Source organism: Psittacula echo, assembly GCF_963264785.1.
Source record: "Psittacula echo genome assembly, chromosome: 6".
Classification (NCBI taxonomy): Eukaryota; Metazoa; Chordata; class Aves; order Psittaciformes; family Psittacidae; genus Psittacula; species Psittacula echo.
The window spans coordinates 73,067,187-73,086,476 of NC_137743.1; the positions used below are offsets into that span (position 1 = coordinate 73,067,187).

Sequence of the window (19,290 nt, forward strand, 5' to 3'; positions counted from 1 at the left end):
GTGCTCCTCCAGCAGACGAGGAACCTGCCATTCCCAAAGAGCCCTGCGATGGCCCAAGAGGGAGAGAGGACAGCCACTGCAGCACTCATGATCTGTCTGTCTGCAAGATGCTGCACTTGCCAAACATGTTTTGATGGAAGGCATCTCATCCCAAATTTGTACCACGAACAGTTTGGGGGTTTCTCTTGAGTTCAGCTGAAATTCAGACCAGAAAATAACAACAGTGCTCTCCCAACAGCTCATCCTAACATGATTCGTGTCTCATTTCCTACGTATTAAAGAACAAATGTTAAAACCTGGTATTTATGAGCTTGGACTTGCAACCAACTTTAATTTCATATCCATTTGAAGAGAAGGGGTAGGTCCCTCCAAAGTCTCACTGAGCAGATCTACACTCAGAAATGCCACTCTTTCTCCAAGTCCCAAACATTTCCCATGGGAACACTGCTGTACCCCAGCAACAGGGCACGATTGAGCCTGCAATTATACGAACACGCAAAGGACAGAGGAAGCTGCCATTCCAGTGCCAGCAGTTTCTAGTTAACCTCATGCTCCAAAATGTATTGCTATTCCAAAGAAAAAAATATAAGTAATGGCAGGAAAGGTAAGTGTTTATAAAAAACATGCCTCTCCACTGTTAGTCAGTGGCCTGTTCATTAACGTTTGGAAATGATGGGAAATAATGTCCTGCCCTCCACAGTAAGACAGAAATGTGAGGAAAATGTTTGTACGCGTTGAGCGAGCAAAGGAAAACCTTTTCCAAGCTGCCCTTCTGACTCCAGTGTATCAACAGTTTGTCCCCCCTGCCCCACGACTACATCTGACACCACCGCCCTGGCTTCTATCATGAGTTGAAAAGTGCTAGTCAGACTCCAAGATAAACCTGTCAATAGCGAGGCACAGACATTCCCATTCTTCCCTACCTGCTTGTGTCAGCTGTTTGTCTGGGAGCAGCCCCTTGAAAAGCTTTTACTGAGGGAGAAAAGGAAAGGGGGATGCAGAGGGCATTTCAAACAGGAAGAAAATCAGGGAGGGGAACCCCACAAAGACTGCAAAGAGAAAATAAAACTAAAACCCCCACAAAAACTGTCCCCATCAGGTCCTCCCAACAACCTTCTTTATCAGAGGTTCATTGTCAATCAATTAGCCAAGGCAGCAGGGGTCTGCAGGAAGGGGGGTAGCTCCAGAGACAATGGTCTGCCCTGTTGTATTACTATTTAATCACTTTTCCTAAATAAATAAAGCAGCCCTGAGGTGCTGTCATGTCAAGGGAATTTATAACAAAAAACCCTTCATTTTTCATTGGTCATTACTTTTCCTTCCCTCCCACCCCTGCAGGACTAGAGAGGGTTATTACTGTAGCCTTAAGTTCCATCTTTGTGTTGCTTGCCTTTGATTCCCACTCGGACCTTGCCACTTTCTGGCACTAATTTGTCAGGCCGAACAAAGGAGGGATTTGTACCTCCTGTAAGGTCTCAATTAGGAAAGGCTTCTGCTGTATTATGTGCCATTGGGACAGGACACAAAGACGGTAATTACAGGAATTTGCACTAAATGGCTGAAGAATTCACAGCAAAACTTTTCTTCCTCCCCCCTCCCCATCCTTTTCCAAGCTCACCCCTCCCAGCAGCCCTGGGGAAAACCGCTCTCAATGCCTGCAAGATGTAATTACCAACAGCAGGCCCCTTAGGTTAAACAGCAGCAGCCCATATCAGGAGGAGCAGAGCAAACTGCCTGCAGGGAGCAAGGTACAAGGAGAGTCTCAGCTTGCTGGTGTGCCTCCAAAGGCTCCTCACACAAACTTTTCTGAGCCAGACGACTTTCCCCAGTTTCTCCCAGTTATAATTACAATTCTTCATTTCTTCGCACCGTGGTAACAGCAACAAGTTCCAGGCACCTCTCAAAGACCAGCTCGAAGGGTCTCACACAGATGGCAAAGGGTCCGAAACCACAGGAAGTGCTGTGCATCCCCACCCTCAGGTGCAGGGAATCCCAGTGGCTGGCTCCTCACAGCCTCCCCACCACTCACAGTTCTTTGCACAAGTGTTTGTTCAGTTTTGCAGCCTAAAAGGAGGCTACAGGAGCACTGGGAATGCCTCACATGTGTCAGGAAGACTCCATGCAACCCTGACACAGCCAGAGCAGCTTACTTCTGCAGGGAACACATGAGTGTGTGCAGATCAATCATCCCGTCTTCGGGAGAGGAAATCCATCCTTTTCCACAGAAAAGTCTGCTCCCATACTATATAATGCAAGACTAAAACCTCTTTCACATTGAACACATGCATTCTGTTCCCAGCCCAGGGCCTGATCCTATTTTTGAGGGCGTCATTCGAAATGCTCCCTTGAAACTCTCCTGGACCTCAGTAAAAGGCAAAATTATGAATTTTTACTCTCCTGAGCTTAATAAAGGATATTAGGAGACAGGGTTAAAGTTTCAACGTTGTCTGGGACATTCCCTTAAAATGAGGCTGTTAATTCCACTGCCCTCTTGAATTTTGTAAAGCTCTCTACTGGGTAAAACACTGGGCTACATTCATCTTGGGCATATTTATTTGACCCATTCCCAGAGTCTTCCTTCAGTTTTCACTCTCACAACAACCCTTAAAAGTAAGACACGACCATTGTCCAACAGTGTTCAGGTAACGAGGGTTATCACAGGACCCAGGCACCTTCAGTGTCAGCAGTAGTTTGCCAAATAACTACTCCCAGAAGACAAATGATGTGCAGTCACACAAAGAATATGTAGCCAAGAACAGAACTGAGTTCAGGCAGAAGCCCAAATATCGTGACCAAATCACTAATTGCAGTGAGGATAATCTTCATGATGCTTCATGATGGCAGGTGGGTGCCACGCACTGGAGAGGTGACCAGGAACACTGCCCATGGGTGACTACTAGAGAGGGACAAACCCAGCTGCACTCACAGCAAGTTCCAAGGGCAGCCCAGTACTTCTGGGGCTCAGATCTCTTGTGGAAGGGATTCAGGCCAGCCAGCAGGTCCTGGAACACCCGCCCCCAGAGCCATGCACAGTTCCAGAGCAACAGGAGACCTCCACATCAGACCCCTATCCCAGAGCAGAGTGGGGAAGAGGCACTCTAGCTCCCATAACAAAGGAGGAAAACCCTCCAGAAAAGCTGTTTCTGAAAAAGCTGACAACTTCTGACTGTAACTAAAGCCAGGCAGAGAGTACAGCTTAGGCACAAAGTGTCCAAATTTGTTCCACAATGTTGCCCTTGCTGAAGTAAAAGGACTATGTATCTACACGGGTCCTCTCTATTTTCACTTAATCCCCAAACTGGGTAAAATCACGATCTAGTCTACGACTAGAATCAGCAGTCAAATGAACTGAAATTGTCAATTAGATGCAGAGGCTTAAGGTCATGGCTTCATCCCTGCCTCAAGGGAAGAACCAAGCACATGAGCTTATGCCTGAACCTCAGTGCTGGAACACAAGTTGCCAAATGACAGCGTTTGAGGGAAGCATAAGTGCTTTGAGGAGTCTCCTCAGAAGGCCCAGATCTGAAACCGAGTTCCAAAAATTACTTGGAGATGTACTAAAAAAGGAAGCAAAAGCGCTCAGAGTTGGAAAGTTGCATCATATCCAGAATTCAAATCTCTTTGATTCTGGACCACCTTTCCAGTGTCCTGAATCAAGAAAACTGCCCTGTAAGGCAGGGCTGAACCGCCCTGTAAGGCAGCCCTGGCTCATGTAGTGCTGTATGTGCAAAGAAAGCCTAACACACCAAAGTATTTATGGCCATAACGAGATGCAGGGATCGGCTGTGTGCTGCTAAAACACATACATGCTCTTCTGAGCGATTTCCTTTTCATGCAGAAGGGGAGTGGGTGCAGGTGCTGCAGCCTGGTTGCTTACCTGCACACTTGAAGCTCTGAACTGTGAGCCCTCTCTCTAGAGACAGCGTGGTCAGGATGCTCAGGAAGCTGGTGGTCACAGACTGGCGCTTGCTCTTCCTAAGATCATTTCCAAAGGGGCGATCTCCAGGTTTGTTCCGAAGCGTGACCTGTGGGTTCTGAGTTAAACTTCTAGTAGCATTGGCTGCTGCTCTCAGTGCCTCCATCCACTCCCGGGCCCTCTGACGGGTCTCTGCACGCAGGCGGAGGACATCTTGGGGGAAAATGACCTGAAAGCAAGAGTCACAGCCATCCTGAGTATCTGTCTGGACTGACAAGCACACATCCACATTGTAGCTCAGCAGAGGATCTTCATCCAGCCTACCCGGTTGAAATGCCATGAGATAAGACCTGTTCAAGACAAAAGTAAATGCCTTCCAGTTATTCTGGACGGTTAACCTATAAAGAGTCCCTGATTTGAGGATATTTTGGTACTCCTTAGTGTTTTCAGTCAAATTCATGGACAAGAAGAGCTCCATAGGCTTCTCTAACAATCCATTGGTTTTGGAAAGGTCACCGTTATTTTCAGGCTTTGGCACATTCTCCAGTTTCTCCTGTGGTCTTGTGAAAACAGGCACAGAAGCACGCACCAATTCCCAGAGTTTCTGTCCCCAGTCCAAAGCCTCCCATGAGGACTCCGCCTTCAGCTGTAGCTGTGAGTTGTCTGACAAGACAGCATCCACCACTTTGGTTTCAATGCAACCACTTACAGTGACCCTTTGAAAATGCATGAGTGGATACACGCTGGGAAGAGTCTGGTTGCCACTGCTGTCCAAGCAATACAGGTACAGTTTGTACGGGGAGAGCTCAGCGTAACAGGTTTGCCAGTAGCTGTCACTGCCTCTTCTAATTTCTAAGTATCCCTTCTTCAGAATATTTGGGAACATTGGCTTGTGTTCTGGAGGAAACAAAATGAGAATGTTACCATTAATTCTTTTTAATTAATCGTTTCATATTGCTATGTCATTCTGGCTTATACATCTTGCCTACTCCTACATGATGTATCTGGAGGATAGGACCACAGAAATAGCGTTCACCCAATAGGTTATAATTATCCAACACAAGCACTGACTACATTTGAGTGAACGAGAATATAGCACTATTTTATGCAGAGGTACCAAAATACTTTACAAAATGGGACAGGGAAAGAGAGGGACAGAGAACCAAAGCAATTTTCCTGAGATTATCCAGGGGAACAGTGACAAAGCAACAAAACTCTCCAAGTCTCCCAGAACCTAGTCCAGAAGAGTACAGTATTATCAAATAATTTCTTGCCAACTAAAATAGATTCCAACAGTGAGAAACACATGCAAATTAAAACAACACCTTCCCCTTCTGCCCCACTCTTTCTCAGGCTCAACTTTGTGCTTTCACAAATGCCACCTCTACCTTCCCTCTGTCCCAAGCAGCATAGGTAGAAGAGGAATGGGGGGTCATGGTCAGTTCCTCTGGCTGTTCCTTCCTCCTCACCCTTTTCCCCTGTTCCAGTGTGGGTCCTCTCCAGGGGCTGCAGTCCTTCAGGATAAACTACTTTTGCATGAGCACTCCATTCAGGAAATCTCCACCTTCTCCAGTATGGGGTCCTGGATGGGGCTGCAGGGAGATACCTGCTCCACTATGTTCTCCCCCCAGATTCCAGGGAATCCCTGCATTTGGGCCACTAGAACTGGCTGGAACAGCACTCAGGCACTGCGCCTGGACTTACCCAGGACACAGGGAACGGGGAACTGTGCCCAACAACAGCAGTTTCTTACCACATTTCAGCACGATCCAGGACCAGAACATTTTGCACAGCTCCGTTTAATATAGAGAAGCTTTGCTGATTTATGAGAATCAGGCTCAGGACCAGCAGATATGACCAAAAATGAAAAGTCAGAGGCTGCTTGGTCTCAAACACATACATCTAAGCACCTCAGCACTGCAAGTGCTTCAGAGCAGACCCTTCCACAACCCTTGGCTTAAGATGAAGCTGAGGGTAATTCTCTTTGTTCCCAGAAAACCAGCCATACATGAGTCACTCTGGCCACCAAAGTGATACAGATTTAGAAGGAATTATCTAATGCTTTTTGATTTTTCTAAGAAGGTTTCCTTACAAAATTTCTTCCAATCTCATTTGCACCACTTCAGCCACCATTAATACATGCAGACATTGTATTTTCACCTTGGCCTGGACATGCTATTTCTGTTGGTCCCCGGGTAAATTTTGTGGCATTCAATTGTTTAACACTGACTTTAACACTTGGCACCCCAAAACCACATGTCCTTGAGGAACAATTCTTGCTCCCATTTGACTTCTACTTCATCTTCCCAGTGAAGGTATCTGTGATGGGTCTTGACTTACAAACAGTGCCAGAATTACAGACACAAGCGAAGAGGTTTTTGCCTCCAGCTGTCCATCTCCCTTGGAGACCGCTATTCCTGATGCAGCAGCAAGGCAGCCACCTGGGAACAGCTCCTCATCCACTGCCAGGCACAATTAGGTCAAAACGAAATCAGCATCAATTGACCTTAACACTCAGCAGCGTCACAAACCGCAGCAATACAGGAGCTGTTTCACTCATGGTCACTGCCCTCAGGCTGACAGCCTTTGAAAGAGGGATAGGGGAGACAGCTGGAGGCGCAAAATATTTTCAGCATCTCAGCTTAACCAGTTACCACTCACATTAACAGGTCACACTCCTTAACAAGTCTTAGACATGATCACCTCCAAGTATACCTAGGGTGTCTTCCACGCAGAGATAAGAAAACAGAAGCATCTGGGCTTGATGAAGCTTGAAAACTAAGAGCCAAAGATGAACATGCACAGAAGTTACTGCAACCCCATCTGTACTGGGTTTCCCAGCTAACATGGCCAGAACTGCTGGCCAAGCTGTTGTAACTACTGCTGCCTAATAGATGAGTCTATCTGCCCTCCCAGAGGTACAAGAAGAGTCAGGGACTATGAATATCTCTGAGGGATTTAGTTACTGTCCCTCAGTATGAGGGGGACAGTTGGTATCAGAAGTAACAGCTTCTGATACCAGCTGGTGAGAAAGCAGAATTTGGGCTGTAACCTACAGTCTAAGGAGATGCTCCCATCCTTGGCTGAAAGCATTGCTGCAGTTGGTTGCAAGAGTTTCATGGATGAGCAGGAGGAAGATTCAGAACAGCAACAGTGTAAAAGCTTCGGCTAGCTCTTCAATGAAGACCAACTTTAAGGATTTATGAGGATTAAGTAGACAAGCTTCAGTTAAACTTTATGAACGTACATGAGAATTAATTGCTTGATACACTTAATGTGAGTATGCAAACCTCCTGCAGGTTAAAAAACAGGGCAAGGATGCTACCTCCCATCCACACTAACGAAAAGGATGCACCCAGATTTCATTTTTCCAGCTCAGCCTCAGCTTTCCCACATCACCCACATACTCAGAAGGGAGCCCACATTTAACAGTGTTTAAAGCACTCTACACTTCACCCACAAAAATTTACTGCATATATGACTGAAATCGTAACAGCAATTAAAAATTTGCTACTTTGGCACTAGGTCTGAAAAGGTAGAAAAGAAATCAATGTAACTGTGTCTTGCAGACAAACAAGCTACTCAAGAGTATTTCAGCTAAATATGGAAACTGAAAGCCTAATCTAAAACTCAAAATGGTAGAGAAAAAGCACACTTTCATAGCCCAAATGGACAGATACACATGCACACTCACACACTAAAAGAGAACTAATTTTGTTCATCGTACATCTCTGGCCCTGACATTCATTAGTATTTCTGCGCTAACTCAAAAGCCATTAATTTCTCTGAAACCCACACTAATCCCTTTGTAGTGCAGATAATGGGCAGCCATTCTAGAGTCATCTTCCTTTTCGATTAATCCAATCAGGGAGGCAGTGCTTCTGCAGCTCCAACTGCAATCTCTCTCGCTTCCATCAAGTACAGATGACAGTTCAAGCTTCTTGATAATAAGCCAACTCATAACCTTCCCCCAGCCACCCCTCCTTTATCTGCACACAGGTTTGCTTGTCTTTTGTTGAGTTAGAGAAAGGTTTATCTCCCCCTGCCTTTCACAGAGGCAGACCCCTCTCCCTCCTTCGCCCCACTCCTTCCCTTCAAGCTCCCATGAATACGCTCCGCCGGCTCTCACTCCAACTGGGACAGAACCAGAAGCCAACTTGATTAAAATTCAAATGCCTCGTATTGTTTAGGTCAGGGCAATAGATGCTGGCAGAGACAGGTTGAATCCATATGCTACACATACACACACTTTACAGCCCTCTGCTCCTTTATCTCCTCGACACGCAGTGTGCCAGATAATACCTTTCCACTCAGAGAGCAAATGTTACCATCACTCCCGTCCGCCTTCCAAACAGAAACTGCATCTCTTTTACTTCCCTACAGAGACAGGGGAGTTAGTGGAGGAAGAGTGAGAAAAGGGAAATAATCACAGCAAATGGCCCATGCCTGAGCCATTTGGAGTTACAATTTCAAGGGAACAGGGGGAAAAAAGCAGAGGGAAGCAAAGAAAGACTCAGCAGCCAGGGACAGGGCAGTATCTTCCTCAGTGTTTCTCCTCTCCTTTGAGAACTGCCCACTTGTCCCAGCTAGGAACTCTGCACAGAGAACACACCAACCCCTCTCCACACTGGGGGCTGTTTGTGCAACCAGCACCCCAGGAGAGAGTCCAAATGTCTCAGCATATCCAGAAGTTACATGCTCCTGAAGAACTGACTGTACTTTCATCCCTGTTAGTATGGCAGGAAAACTTGAGCTGTTTTCCAGCACTGAAACATTTCTGATGACAGTAATACCAAGTAACCTGGAAAAGAGCAAAACCAGAGATGCCTACTTTCTGAGGGTTTGTCTCTTGAGGTGGCACTCCTCTCTGGATTCTCTAGTGCTTAGTAAGAGATGAGCCTTATGTTACAGAGCTCTTGTGAATGGTTCTCCAATTTGATTTCCATAGAAGTTAGGTTTCACATAGAAACTTTGGGACTTAAAATGCTCTCAAATTGGTTTGGGCTAATCACGGGCTTGATGGGGTTTGCTAGATCAGGGGCAAATTGTGCCTCAGCCAGTGTGACTCAGATCTACAATGCCCTGTAAATGACTGTAAAAATACAGTCTTTTCTTTCCACTTATTTGCCCATCTGGTTCCGCAGGTATTTCTCTTTCAGGCAAGTATATCTGATTCCACTTGGTCCTGAAATAATGGCATTCATATTTAGCCACAGATTTCCAGCAGATTTTAGCCAGATCTGGCTTCCTCCAATGCCATCTCTTTTCAAGAGACCAGTACAGCAGTGGGACTTGTAACCAGGTAGCTGTTTGCATTAATTTATATAAAGAAACAGCATCTCTCCCCACCATAAGGGCATTCACTCCATTATCTTCCTTAAGCTTAGGGGAAGCAAAACCTTCTTTGAAAATGTTGAACTTGAAAGCTCTTCATTTTAGATTTATGCATTGCTAGTGAGACCGGCTTTGCTGTCTACCAAAAATAAGCTCCTCACTGAAGGAACTGCTGAAACAGATGGATAAAGAACCTCAACAATTTATTCCTTAACAAATTATATAGTCTTTCCCTTCAGGTGTGGCATTGTATGAGAAATACATGAGAAACTCTGCTGATGTCTATAGGATCCTGGCTGCCCAGCTACTCCATCCAATCCCTTTTGCAGCAAGTGGAACACTTGTATAGTGTGCATACTAACACAGAGCCTGTGAGAAGGGGACTGTAAAGAAGGAGGCTGGATTCAGTCAAAGTGCAGGACCAACCCAGAACAGGACTCAACTCTGGCAGAGACAGAAGTATAATGAGTTGAAAGAGATGGTTACTTACTACCAGTTAGGAGATGCATGAAACAGCAGTACTTGCAAAAGAAGTGAGAATATCAAATGAGGATAGATTCACTGATGTTTTTATAAATTCACTTAATTCAACTTTAAAAAGTTGAAAGAAAGGGTATGAGAGCTGGCTGACACCACTAAGGGAATGACACCAACTAAGCTGAAAATTCAGTTATGAAAGTCATCACAACATCACTGGAAGCAATCAGCACTGCCCTAGGAGATTAAATCTGTTCATCAGCTTTATGGAGCGTTATAATTTTGGAGCAAAAATCTCCACAAAGAATGACCCTCCCAACCAGAACAGCTTTGCAACCAAAACTCATCAGTGCTTTTTACTGTAATCCTCCTGCTCTGTGAATTTACCCACTGTATTTATATGTGAGGCCCTCCCATCACCTCCCTCTGCACTCCACCTTGCACCCTCCACAGCCTCCCAGGCAAGGGAGTGGAGCAGGTCATGTTTCCCTCCACTGGAGGAGGTAGCTGCCCAGTCTAATCCCCTCCACTGCTACTGCTGCTCTCTGCCAGCTCCTCATGGCCCTTGCAGCTCAAAGGATGCCCAAGCCCAAGGAGCAATCAAGAGTGAGCCTGCAGAGAACAAGTGCTGAACACCCCGACTTAGCCAGAGGGGTTAGCATCATCCAGCAGATAAATTGAAGTCTAAATTATACTCTCATTTCATGTTGGGCAAAGTGCCTCACCTCTCTTTGTCCCTGCTCACCCTCCCTATCCTTACTGTGTGGTGTATTTAAACTCGGGAGAGAAGGGACTATCTCTTGCTAGGTGCACAGACAGTCCCTGGCACTTACAGACCTCCACAGTGAAGGGCATCCAACTCACATTCTATTTTAAATAACATTTTTGCCTCCTCGAATCTTGATAGGCCCCAAATCTCTGCAGTACGGTTACCTTTTCCTTGACTACCTTTTAATGCTGAAAACAAATTGGCCACAAGGTGGGGTGGGGGTTGGAACAGGGCCATCAGCTCTCCAACTGGTCTGATACCTCTGGGATTATTTCCAAGTGGTTTGAGGCTTCTTGCTCTCCACAGGGGAAGGTGCAGAAGTGTTGTTTCCACACATCTGCCTCTCAGCACCATTATCATCTGCACAATACCACAGACCTATAATGTTCTGCCATCCCAGTGGCAATTAATACCCTTGGTCTGCCCTGATCGTGTAGCTTCTTACACACCATAAAGAACAGTGCTACAGGGGTGTTTTGCAAAGTCACAAATGGCAATTAGGCTTCAGAAACCTCCCTGGCTAGTACCAGCCACTACTACTGAAGCTGAAGGTGAGGACAGCTGGCAAACAAACACCCTGATGTAAAAGCCTGCGTGGTCATCAGAGTAACAGAAAGCAGCACTGTAAAATGATTCCTCAGAACGCAAGGCTCACCCCTAGTCCCCAGCCTGCGAATCAGTGGTGTGTGGCTCATGAATACAGGTTTAAGTGTCTTACCTCTATAAAAACACACAAGAAAAGTAAGTAGTATGTACCAGTATATACGAAGAGGACCCCAAGCCTTTCTTGAAACATCCCCTGCACAAACTGAGTACAAGATCATACCTTGAAAATGTCCCAGATGATGGCTAGGGTCCCAGCCAGTTAAACAAAGATGTGAAGGGGCGGGGAAGACATTTTGTTAAATCAGTCTGCCAAAGGTAGATGGTGAAATCCTGGTCTCAATCAGGCACAGCAGAATTTGAGCCTGTTGGCCAGTTTTAAGACAGTCACTTTCTGTGATATGTCTGTTTTGCCACAGTGCTGCAAAACCCTGTAGACTCAGCTTCCTGACAGAACATACTGCCAAAATCAATGGGGCGGGTGAAGTACCTCCATAGCTGCTGTCAGAGAGGGGCACAAGGTGCCTTCTGCAGCAAGGACAGTGTGTCACTGGGCAGGTGCAAGGTGCACACACAAATGACAGTTTCCCACACAGGCATGGCGGGCAAACAGAACAGCCATGCAGGAGAAGTACCATAGCACCCACGCTCTCAGAAGTGGCTGTGTTTGAATGAAAACATCCACGCTCATACATTGTGTTTTAATGATCTAAGCAAGCTTTTGCTGGATACTACAGAAGCTGCATTCTCCCTTTGTTTACAAGACCACGTACCCAGAAATACAGAAGCCTGACTTGGATATGGTTACAGCTTCCATCTTTGTTAGGTCCACTTCCCGCTTGACACTGCTCTGCAGTCCAAACAGGGCTCATTTCTAGCACACTAGCTGTTCTGCCAGCAGGCCTATGCAGATACTGCCCCAAAAGGCACAGCTTCTTTTCAGATCTTTTTCTTTCACAGCACATGGAAAAGATCCAGTTTAATTTTATTTGTATTATAAGAAAGCAAGCAGCAGGAACAGATAAGCTCATAGTAATAAATATACTATGAAGATAAGGAAAAAAACCTGTTAAGAGGTAATCTATGCAGCAACTTGGCCAGCCTCGGAGGACTGGGAGACCTCTGCAGGCTCCAGAGGGAAGTCCTTTACTGCAATGAGGACTGACAGGAGTGGCTGAAGTTGCACTCAGTATCTCACGCATCCATTTAATCTGCATTAAAGCCCGGGAAAGGGATGTCTCCACAGGCTGTGGCCACTGTGATCCTGATCCCTTCAACCACTGCAGCGGCTTGCAGCCAACCTTAAAGCCCATTTTTCAGTCTTTTGTGGAGAATGATGACCAGTCCCAGATACCCACACTTGCAACGCCTACTTTCTTGCTTTTGCTTTTCTCTTTTCAGCTTAGCTCCCAGTAGCAGCAAACTTTATTAGCAGCCTCTTTTGTAAACACAGGGGGAAGAAATACCACAGCTACCTTCTAAAACCTGCACAGCAGCTGAACAGGTTAAGGAAACAGGTTAAAAGAGTGCATTTTCAGAGCACAGAAGTTCTCCTTCCTCAAAGACATACCTCTGCCTTCAAACATCCCATGCAGAAAGGCTCTTGGAGGGCACACATCAAGCACTGACAAACGCCTTGTACCTTTGCAAAAGGCAACAGAAGAAATGGGGTTGAGCACTTCAGAGTTACTGACTGCTGATGGGCTACGGGTGAGTACTGGGGGAGGTTCTTCAGCCACTCTCACTAATCCATTTTCTCCCCTTGTTCAGTTCACCTCAGATCACAGAACTTGACCGTACTCTGTAAAAAGCCTTTTTGAAGACATCTATGCTTCGGGCAGCACTGAGCACAGCAATGCAACTTGCTCCTGGTACCATAGAGAAGTCATGGAAAAGATGAGCTATGAGGTACCTGACATTATTGCAGACAGTCTATACCCAAGAGCTTCCTTCACTGAAACCTGTCAAGTTCTGTTTTGCTTGAGAGTGCTGATATTGCTATACTTCACAAAACTAGTTTACAGGTGTGAGGTCTTCACAGTTACAACGTGCAACTACGAACTGTTTAACATGAAACCATAATGATAAAGAGTGTATCACACTCTTAACACAGTTTGTCCACTTTTTCTGTATGAAGAAAGACTTCACTGGATTAACTGCATTTAAAAAGTGTAAGTGCCTGCTGAAGGGCTGGGGAGAGTATAAGCGAACTTCACTGCTATCACCAAAGCAGCACACCTTGGGTACTCACTGTGATAGGGACTGCCTGGACACAACTAAGCTTAAGGAATCAATTAATTGCTGTTGATCTAAGCCAAGTGGACTGGACCAGCTGAAGTGGGAGCCAGGGTCAAAGGGCATACAAAACTATTACATGTTAAGTTAAACCCATGAGATGCCCAGGACAGAGCTCTCAGGTTTTGTCAGCTGTGTCTTCAGGCTTCTGTGTGTGTTCCTGTCCTGCATCCCTTCCACAGGAAGCACAGAGACCCCACTCTACAAGAAGCAATGTATCTCCCTGAACAAAAATAGCAGCAAGTATACTTGTTAACCAAGAGCACCCTTCTCTGGGATACAGCAACTATATCACAATATAACACAGTAACCTACAGGTTTGTGTAGGTATATACACATTCATATACCTACACATTATATAGGCACCTGCTTTTCATTCTCCAGAATAGGTGACTTATCTAGAAAACCTAACTCAAAAGGCATGTTTTAACTCTGAATAGGCTACCTATTCATAACTGGAGTCATTCCACCATGCATGCAAACACACTTGCTTTCACAACCCTTTGATTTATAAATTCCTTTGTTAAGTCCTGCCTTTATTTAGATTATAAAAATCTTGGTGGCACTGGCTGCTTTTCTTTTCCATAAGTGCCCCGTCCACTTCTGGCATCTACAAAATAAATCATGGACACGGAGACACTGGGGTAGTGTTTCTGAAGCCCTGAGCACAACCTCTTCCAGTGCAGCACTTGAGAAAGGAAAAGGAAGAAGTATTGCTTGCTGAAACACCGCTTCATACTGCCCACTGGAGATGCCTGCCTCCATCTGATAACAAGACTTCCTGTAGCCCACACAAAGCTGGCAGAGATGCCTTAATAGTGACAAGCACAAATTGCATGCTTGAGGTTTTGTTAATTGTTTATGGACTGAACAGCCAGCATTTCTTAAAGAAACAGAGCAGAGGTCTCAGGCCTCACAGTAAAGCTTTGTATGCCCCCTTTTGAATGGTCACTCTAACTGAAAACTGACTTTGTTTGGATATGCCATTCTCCCATTATCTTTAGCATTCAAAGTTTTTTTCATCAGGTAAGGAAAAGGTCAGAAATACGTAACTTCTGTCTCTTTTCCTGAGTCAAACTCAACAAAATAGAAGCAAAAAGTGAACCAAGCTTGGTTTTTAAACCATGAATCAGAAGTCAAGACTGATTTAAAAACTGATCCTTAGGCAGACAGACAGAGCTACACACCAAAGACAACAGAACTGTGCTGACTGCTATCCTCTTAAGAGCTATCTCACAGGCTTGCTGCTTTAGGGGGGTCTCTGGTTTTATTTAAACACCCAGCTCTTCTTTCAAGATAAATACCAGAAACAAATAGGAAAGTCCTCATATCAACAGGAACAATAAAGCAGCAGCACAAACCTGTGTTTCCTTGGATATCTTCTCCCTTGGTTAGTGCCAGGTAAGAAAGCAGAGCGCAGTTATTGTCCTGACCGGGCGCAGGTGGCTGCTGCAGGGAGGTCCCCGTGAAGACCACTCCCCAGTTTACATGGCTGATATCAGAGCGTGACCTGTTGTGTCCTGGTTTGAATGTGGAGGCTTCCTCATTCTGCACCAGGATGTCGTTCACCGAGCGAGGCCTGTCTCTCCTCCGCTGGCAGATATGGAAGATGTTAAAAGCTGTGGTCTCCCCTTCCCCTGCCCAAGCAAGGTTGTTAGTAGCTGTTCCCTTCTGTACCACACACGGGTCTTTGGCAGGGAATGCTGTCTGAGCTTTGGTTTCCAAGAGGCCATTTTTGCAGTGATCCCAGATGAGGGTACTTTTGGCTAAGGAGGCGACGTTCCTCAGGTTCCTGCTCTCTGTGATCTGGTCAAATACCTCATGCCCAACCAGTTCGGGGACCTCATGCACGCCGTACACCTCAGAGGGCTGCGCAATCTTTTCAAGCTTTGTATCAAAACTATTGAAAAAGTCTTCAGTCACTTCCAAGGCAGGGCTAATGTCATCAACTTCAAGAGCCTCCATATCCTGTGCTGCCAGTGGGCACGAGTTGTTGCAATGCTGTAAGAAGATAACACATCAATATCCAGACAAAGAGCTGTTTCTCATCTGTCCTTGGCACACCATTAACTTGGGGGTGGTGGGGCAAATACATTCACCAGCTACAATCCTTAGTAGTAGAAAGGAACCAAATCAATCTGCCTTCAGATGGAAGGCTTGAATCAAGTGGGCTACTGTCCCTCTATGAAATAAGCTTCAGTGACTGACAGTACCTGTAAAGCAAAGCAAAACATCAGATCAGTAAGGGTCTTTTCCCAGATGAATACGTTTAATCACATCACTTCTTTCAGTCACAGTCCCTTTGATTTTACTTCCTTCTTCATTTGGCACCAACATTATTGTGTATGAACAACCCCTCTGGGGTTCCTGCTGTTCACTATGTGTGAACTTTGTGTATTATCACGTCTTGAACTGCAACCTGCATATAGCAGGATGAAGCACCAGATATAGGGGAACCAAAGCGATGCCATTTATTAACCAAGCTTTAGGAAGCTGGACTGAGAGGTAGCACTGACTAGCATCACAAATGCAGCCACCTAGGGAATGCTTAGAACAGGTTCCCTTGGGGATGTAAGAAAAAGTTCCGTAACGAAGGGTTAGTAAAATAGGCCCACCAACCTCAAATAGTTTGCCCTTTTGTCCCAGATTGCTTGCACTCCCAATTTTAGGAGACCAACATGAGTTTTACAGTAGCTACTTTTCCTACTTGTCTGCATAAACAGAACTATAGTATTTGCCTAATAAATCTATACTATTAGGCTGCTGCAGAGCACCACACATAGAGCCTCTCTCTCATATCATCAGGAACCTAAGTGAAACCAGTGCCCCAGAAAGACAATGCATCTTACCAGCAAAACAAAAATATACCATATCCTGCACTGTCATAAACCTGCAGATCTTTCCTTCCAAGCTGTTGATGCACTGGGCAAAACATAAGAGTGGCAAAGGGCTTTAAGGCTGACACTACTGAGGAGCTGTATTGAACCACATGAGCTCACACCTGTGAGGAGGAAGGGTGGTTTCTATTCCCTGTGGTGCAATAAGGTGGGGCTCTCATAACCGATTTCTGTCACACCGAGCCTGCTGCCTTCTAACCTCTCCTGGCTGAAGCTCCATCCACAGTGCACGGTTAAACTGGGGAAACCAGTCAAATGTGTCCAAGTTCTTGGCACCTGGAGATTGGGCATTCATGCTAGTGGGAAAACAACTCTCACGGCTGCTAGAAGAAATCACGATATCTAGAGGTTGTACACGCAGAACAGTCTATAAATCAGAGAACTACATCCCAGGTTTGAACACATCAGCTCAAGTCCTAGAAGCAGCAAAGCTGTATTAGCTCAGAGTTCTGCCTAGATTCATCCTCTCTTAACAGAACTAATTAGCCTGGGCAGGGCTGATAATTAGCAGCTCATTAGCTTTCCAATGCTGCTGAAGTGCTACCAGGACCCATGAAGATTTACACTTAGCAGGAAAAAACATCTATTAAACAGCATCAAACACAGAAAATACTTCTATTTAAGGTTCTTCTTTTCAATCCAGAACAGTCTATTTGCCAAACTTCTATTAGCAAAGTCATTTAAACAGGCACCCTTTCCTATAGCAAGCCAGAAGGACAAAGGAGGGCAGTAGCTTCCCCAAGAAGAGGAACACAGAATCCCATAGCACAATCCAACCCCTCCTGCAATCATCATCTGTCTTCCTCCCATCCCTGCTTCAGTTGTGATCAGCCATGACACAGTCAGGTTCAAAAGCAGCAGCTCATTCTCCCTCCTAACAAACAGATCAGCAGTTCAGTCCACAAACACAATCCAAGCAAATAACTTTGAAAAGTAATAAAAAATCACATACATAACTCTGGAAACATCAAGACTTTACAGTGGGATCTTTCCCCCCTTATTTCTTTGCAAGGATTCACTTCACCAACCTCATAGTGAACCACGACTAGGATCAGCTTTAAAAAGTAAACAGAGTAAGACACTGAAGGCAGAACCAGAACCAGTGGCCTGAACAAAACAGATCTGGAGCAGTTTCAAATCAGAGCAGTATGGGAACAGACTCTTTGCAAAGCTGGGCAACTGTGCCAGCTGATGGCAGCGAGAAACAGTCATCCTGGGCACACCTGCGGTGTCAGCTTAATGCAGCAGGGAGTTCACTCTCGAAGCTCATTCTTGCCAGTAACCCCAGAACAGTGTTCTTATCCCTGGCACCTTAGACCTTGGTAGCTCTAGAACAGACTAAGGGACATGCAAACAGTCCACTTATTCTACATCCTTCTATGACATGTCTTTACAGCAAAACTGATATTTTAAAGTTGCAAAACTGCAACAGGCATTCACTCAAACAAAACCAGAACTAACATAATCATATGCCAGCAGTGAAAGCTACAGACTGGCCCATTCAAAGATGCTGTTTCACAGGGGTTGGCAGAGAATATAGCTTTGCTATCACTCAAGGGACTGGAGCAGCAATCACTCCAGAAGGGCTTGTGACAAGCACGGAAGAATTTCAGTGGTAGCAGATGCAGTGTTGCTCTGTTCTTTATTTTAAATCATTAGAAAAAGTGGAAAGTAAGGGGGGGGGGGATGGGGGGAAGTGGGAGGGATTTATACTTACAGGTTTATTTCTAAATGCTGGAGGCTTCATGTGGCTGCATGTTTCTTTGGATTCTGCGAGTCTGGATCTATCCAATGTCATGCAGCGAAGCATGGTGATGTCAAACTAACTGACCTCATATCCAGTAAGATGCTGAATCATAAGGTCATGAGAAGATGACAGTCCCCTGCATCACACAGTTCACAAACTGCAGCACTCATACCTTCCAAACTAGTCTGTTTGCCCTGCTCGATACAGGTGTGAAAGGTGACCTCAGTGGCGATGGGCTCAATTCCTTCCTACATCACCAAGAAACTCCTTAGATCAAAGAAAGAGTTGTGTCAGTAATTCCCACGGGTGCTGGGATTCTGCAATCACATATCCTCCATAAACAATTTGGCATTTTCTGACAGTGGTACACAACAAACATTTGATTCAGGCTTCTGTACAGATTTGGTGCCAAATGAAAGCAAACTTTGACATGGCAGTAAACAGCTCCATCGAAATCTCCTCCAGGACCAGAAATCAATTCCTACACATGACAGGGGAAAAAAAAGTCAAAGAATAGGATAGGATGAACTCCTTTTAAATTGCTGTAAATGCATTGCCTTAGGTATGTTAACTCGGAAACACCTGAAATTTTCCAAAAACATTCAGCTTAAACCAGTGCATAGGATAGGAAAAAAGAAGCATCAGCCCAAACTCTTAGAAACTGCCAAAGCTATACACAACTTTAAGTAGGGATTTATTATGGGAAGCAGTCACCTATTTGTTCATCTAGGCCCCTACTCTTACTAGGAAAAGAGGTGAAGGAACATGGTGCATTGTACTTAGCAAAAACTGCTGGACACAGGGATTGCAGCAGCTGAAAAACATGTTTTTCTAATGCCTGCTTAGCACAGATACAGCTTTCATCTGGGATCGTGCAGCAGTCAGATAATTAGTCTGCACTTACAACATGAGTAAATCTTTGCTCTCATGAGCTTATAGTGGCCATGTTACTCATATGGCTGAGTTAAAGAGCAAGGACTGCTGGTCATGCCACGTGAGACACAGAAGTTCAGATTGCTCCCCTTAGAGAAGCCACAAGGACTTAACCTAGGTGACAGCACAGTCAGACAGCAAAGTCATGGATGACAAATGCCAAGGAATGTACAATGGAATTGACCATTTAACTCACTGATGTGCTTTTCTGGACCCCCACAGGCCAGGAAAAATACCTGGCATTGCATGACAAAAGTTAAAAAGCATGGAAAAGGCAAGGGTAGAAATCAATCTTGCAGGTGATACACACCATCACAAC

The 19,290-nt window shown here is 45.3% G+C and overlaps 1 protein-coding gene across 1 annotated transcript in view; it reads right to left on the reverse strand.

The window, feature by feature from the left end:
• Positions 1-15,371, reverse strand: part of PLEKHM3 (pleckstrin homology domain containing M3) — a gene marked incomplete at its 3' end in the record, with an annotated part of 69,545 nt that extends 54,174 nt beyond the window's left edge. Inside the window, exons 1-2 of the mRNA XM_080621394.1 lie at positions 14,756-15,371; positions 3,878-4,813 (exon numbers count right to left, since the gene is read on the reverse strand). Of these exons, the coding sequence (XP_080477520.1) occupies positions 3,878-4,813; positions 14,756-15,359 (1,540 nt within the window). The 5' untranslated portion in view covers positions 15,360-15,371. The remainder of the gene's footprint in view (positions 1-3,877; positions 4,814-14,755) is intronic.
• Between the last annotated feature and the right edge of the window lie 3,919 nt (positions 15,372-19,290).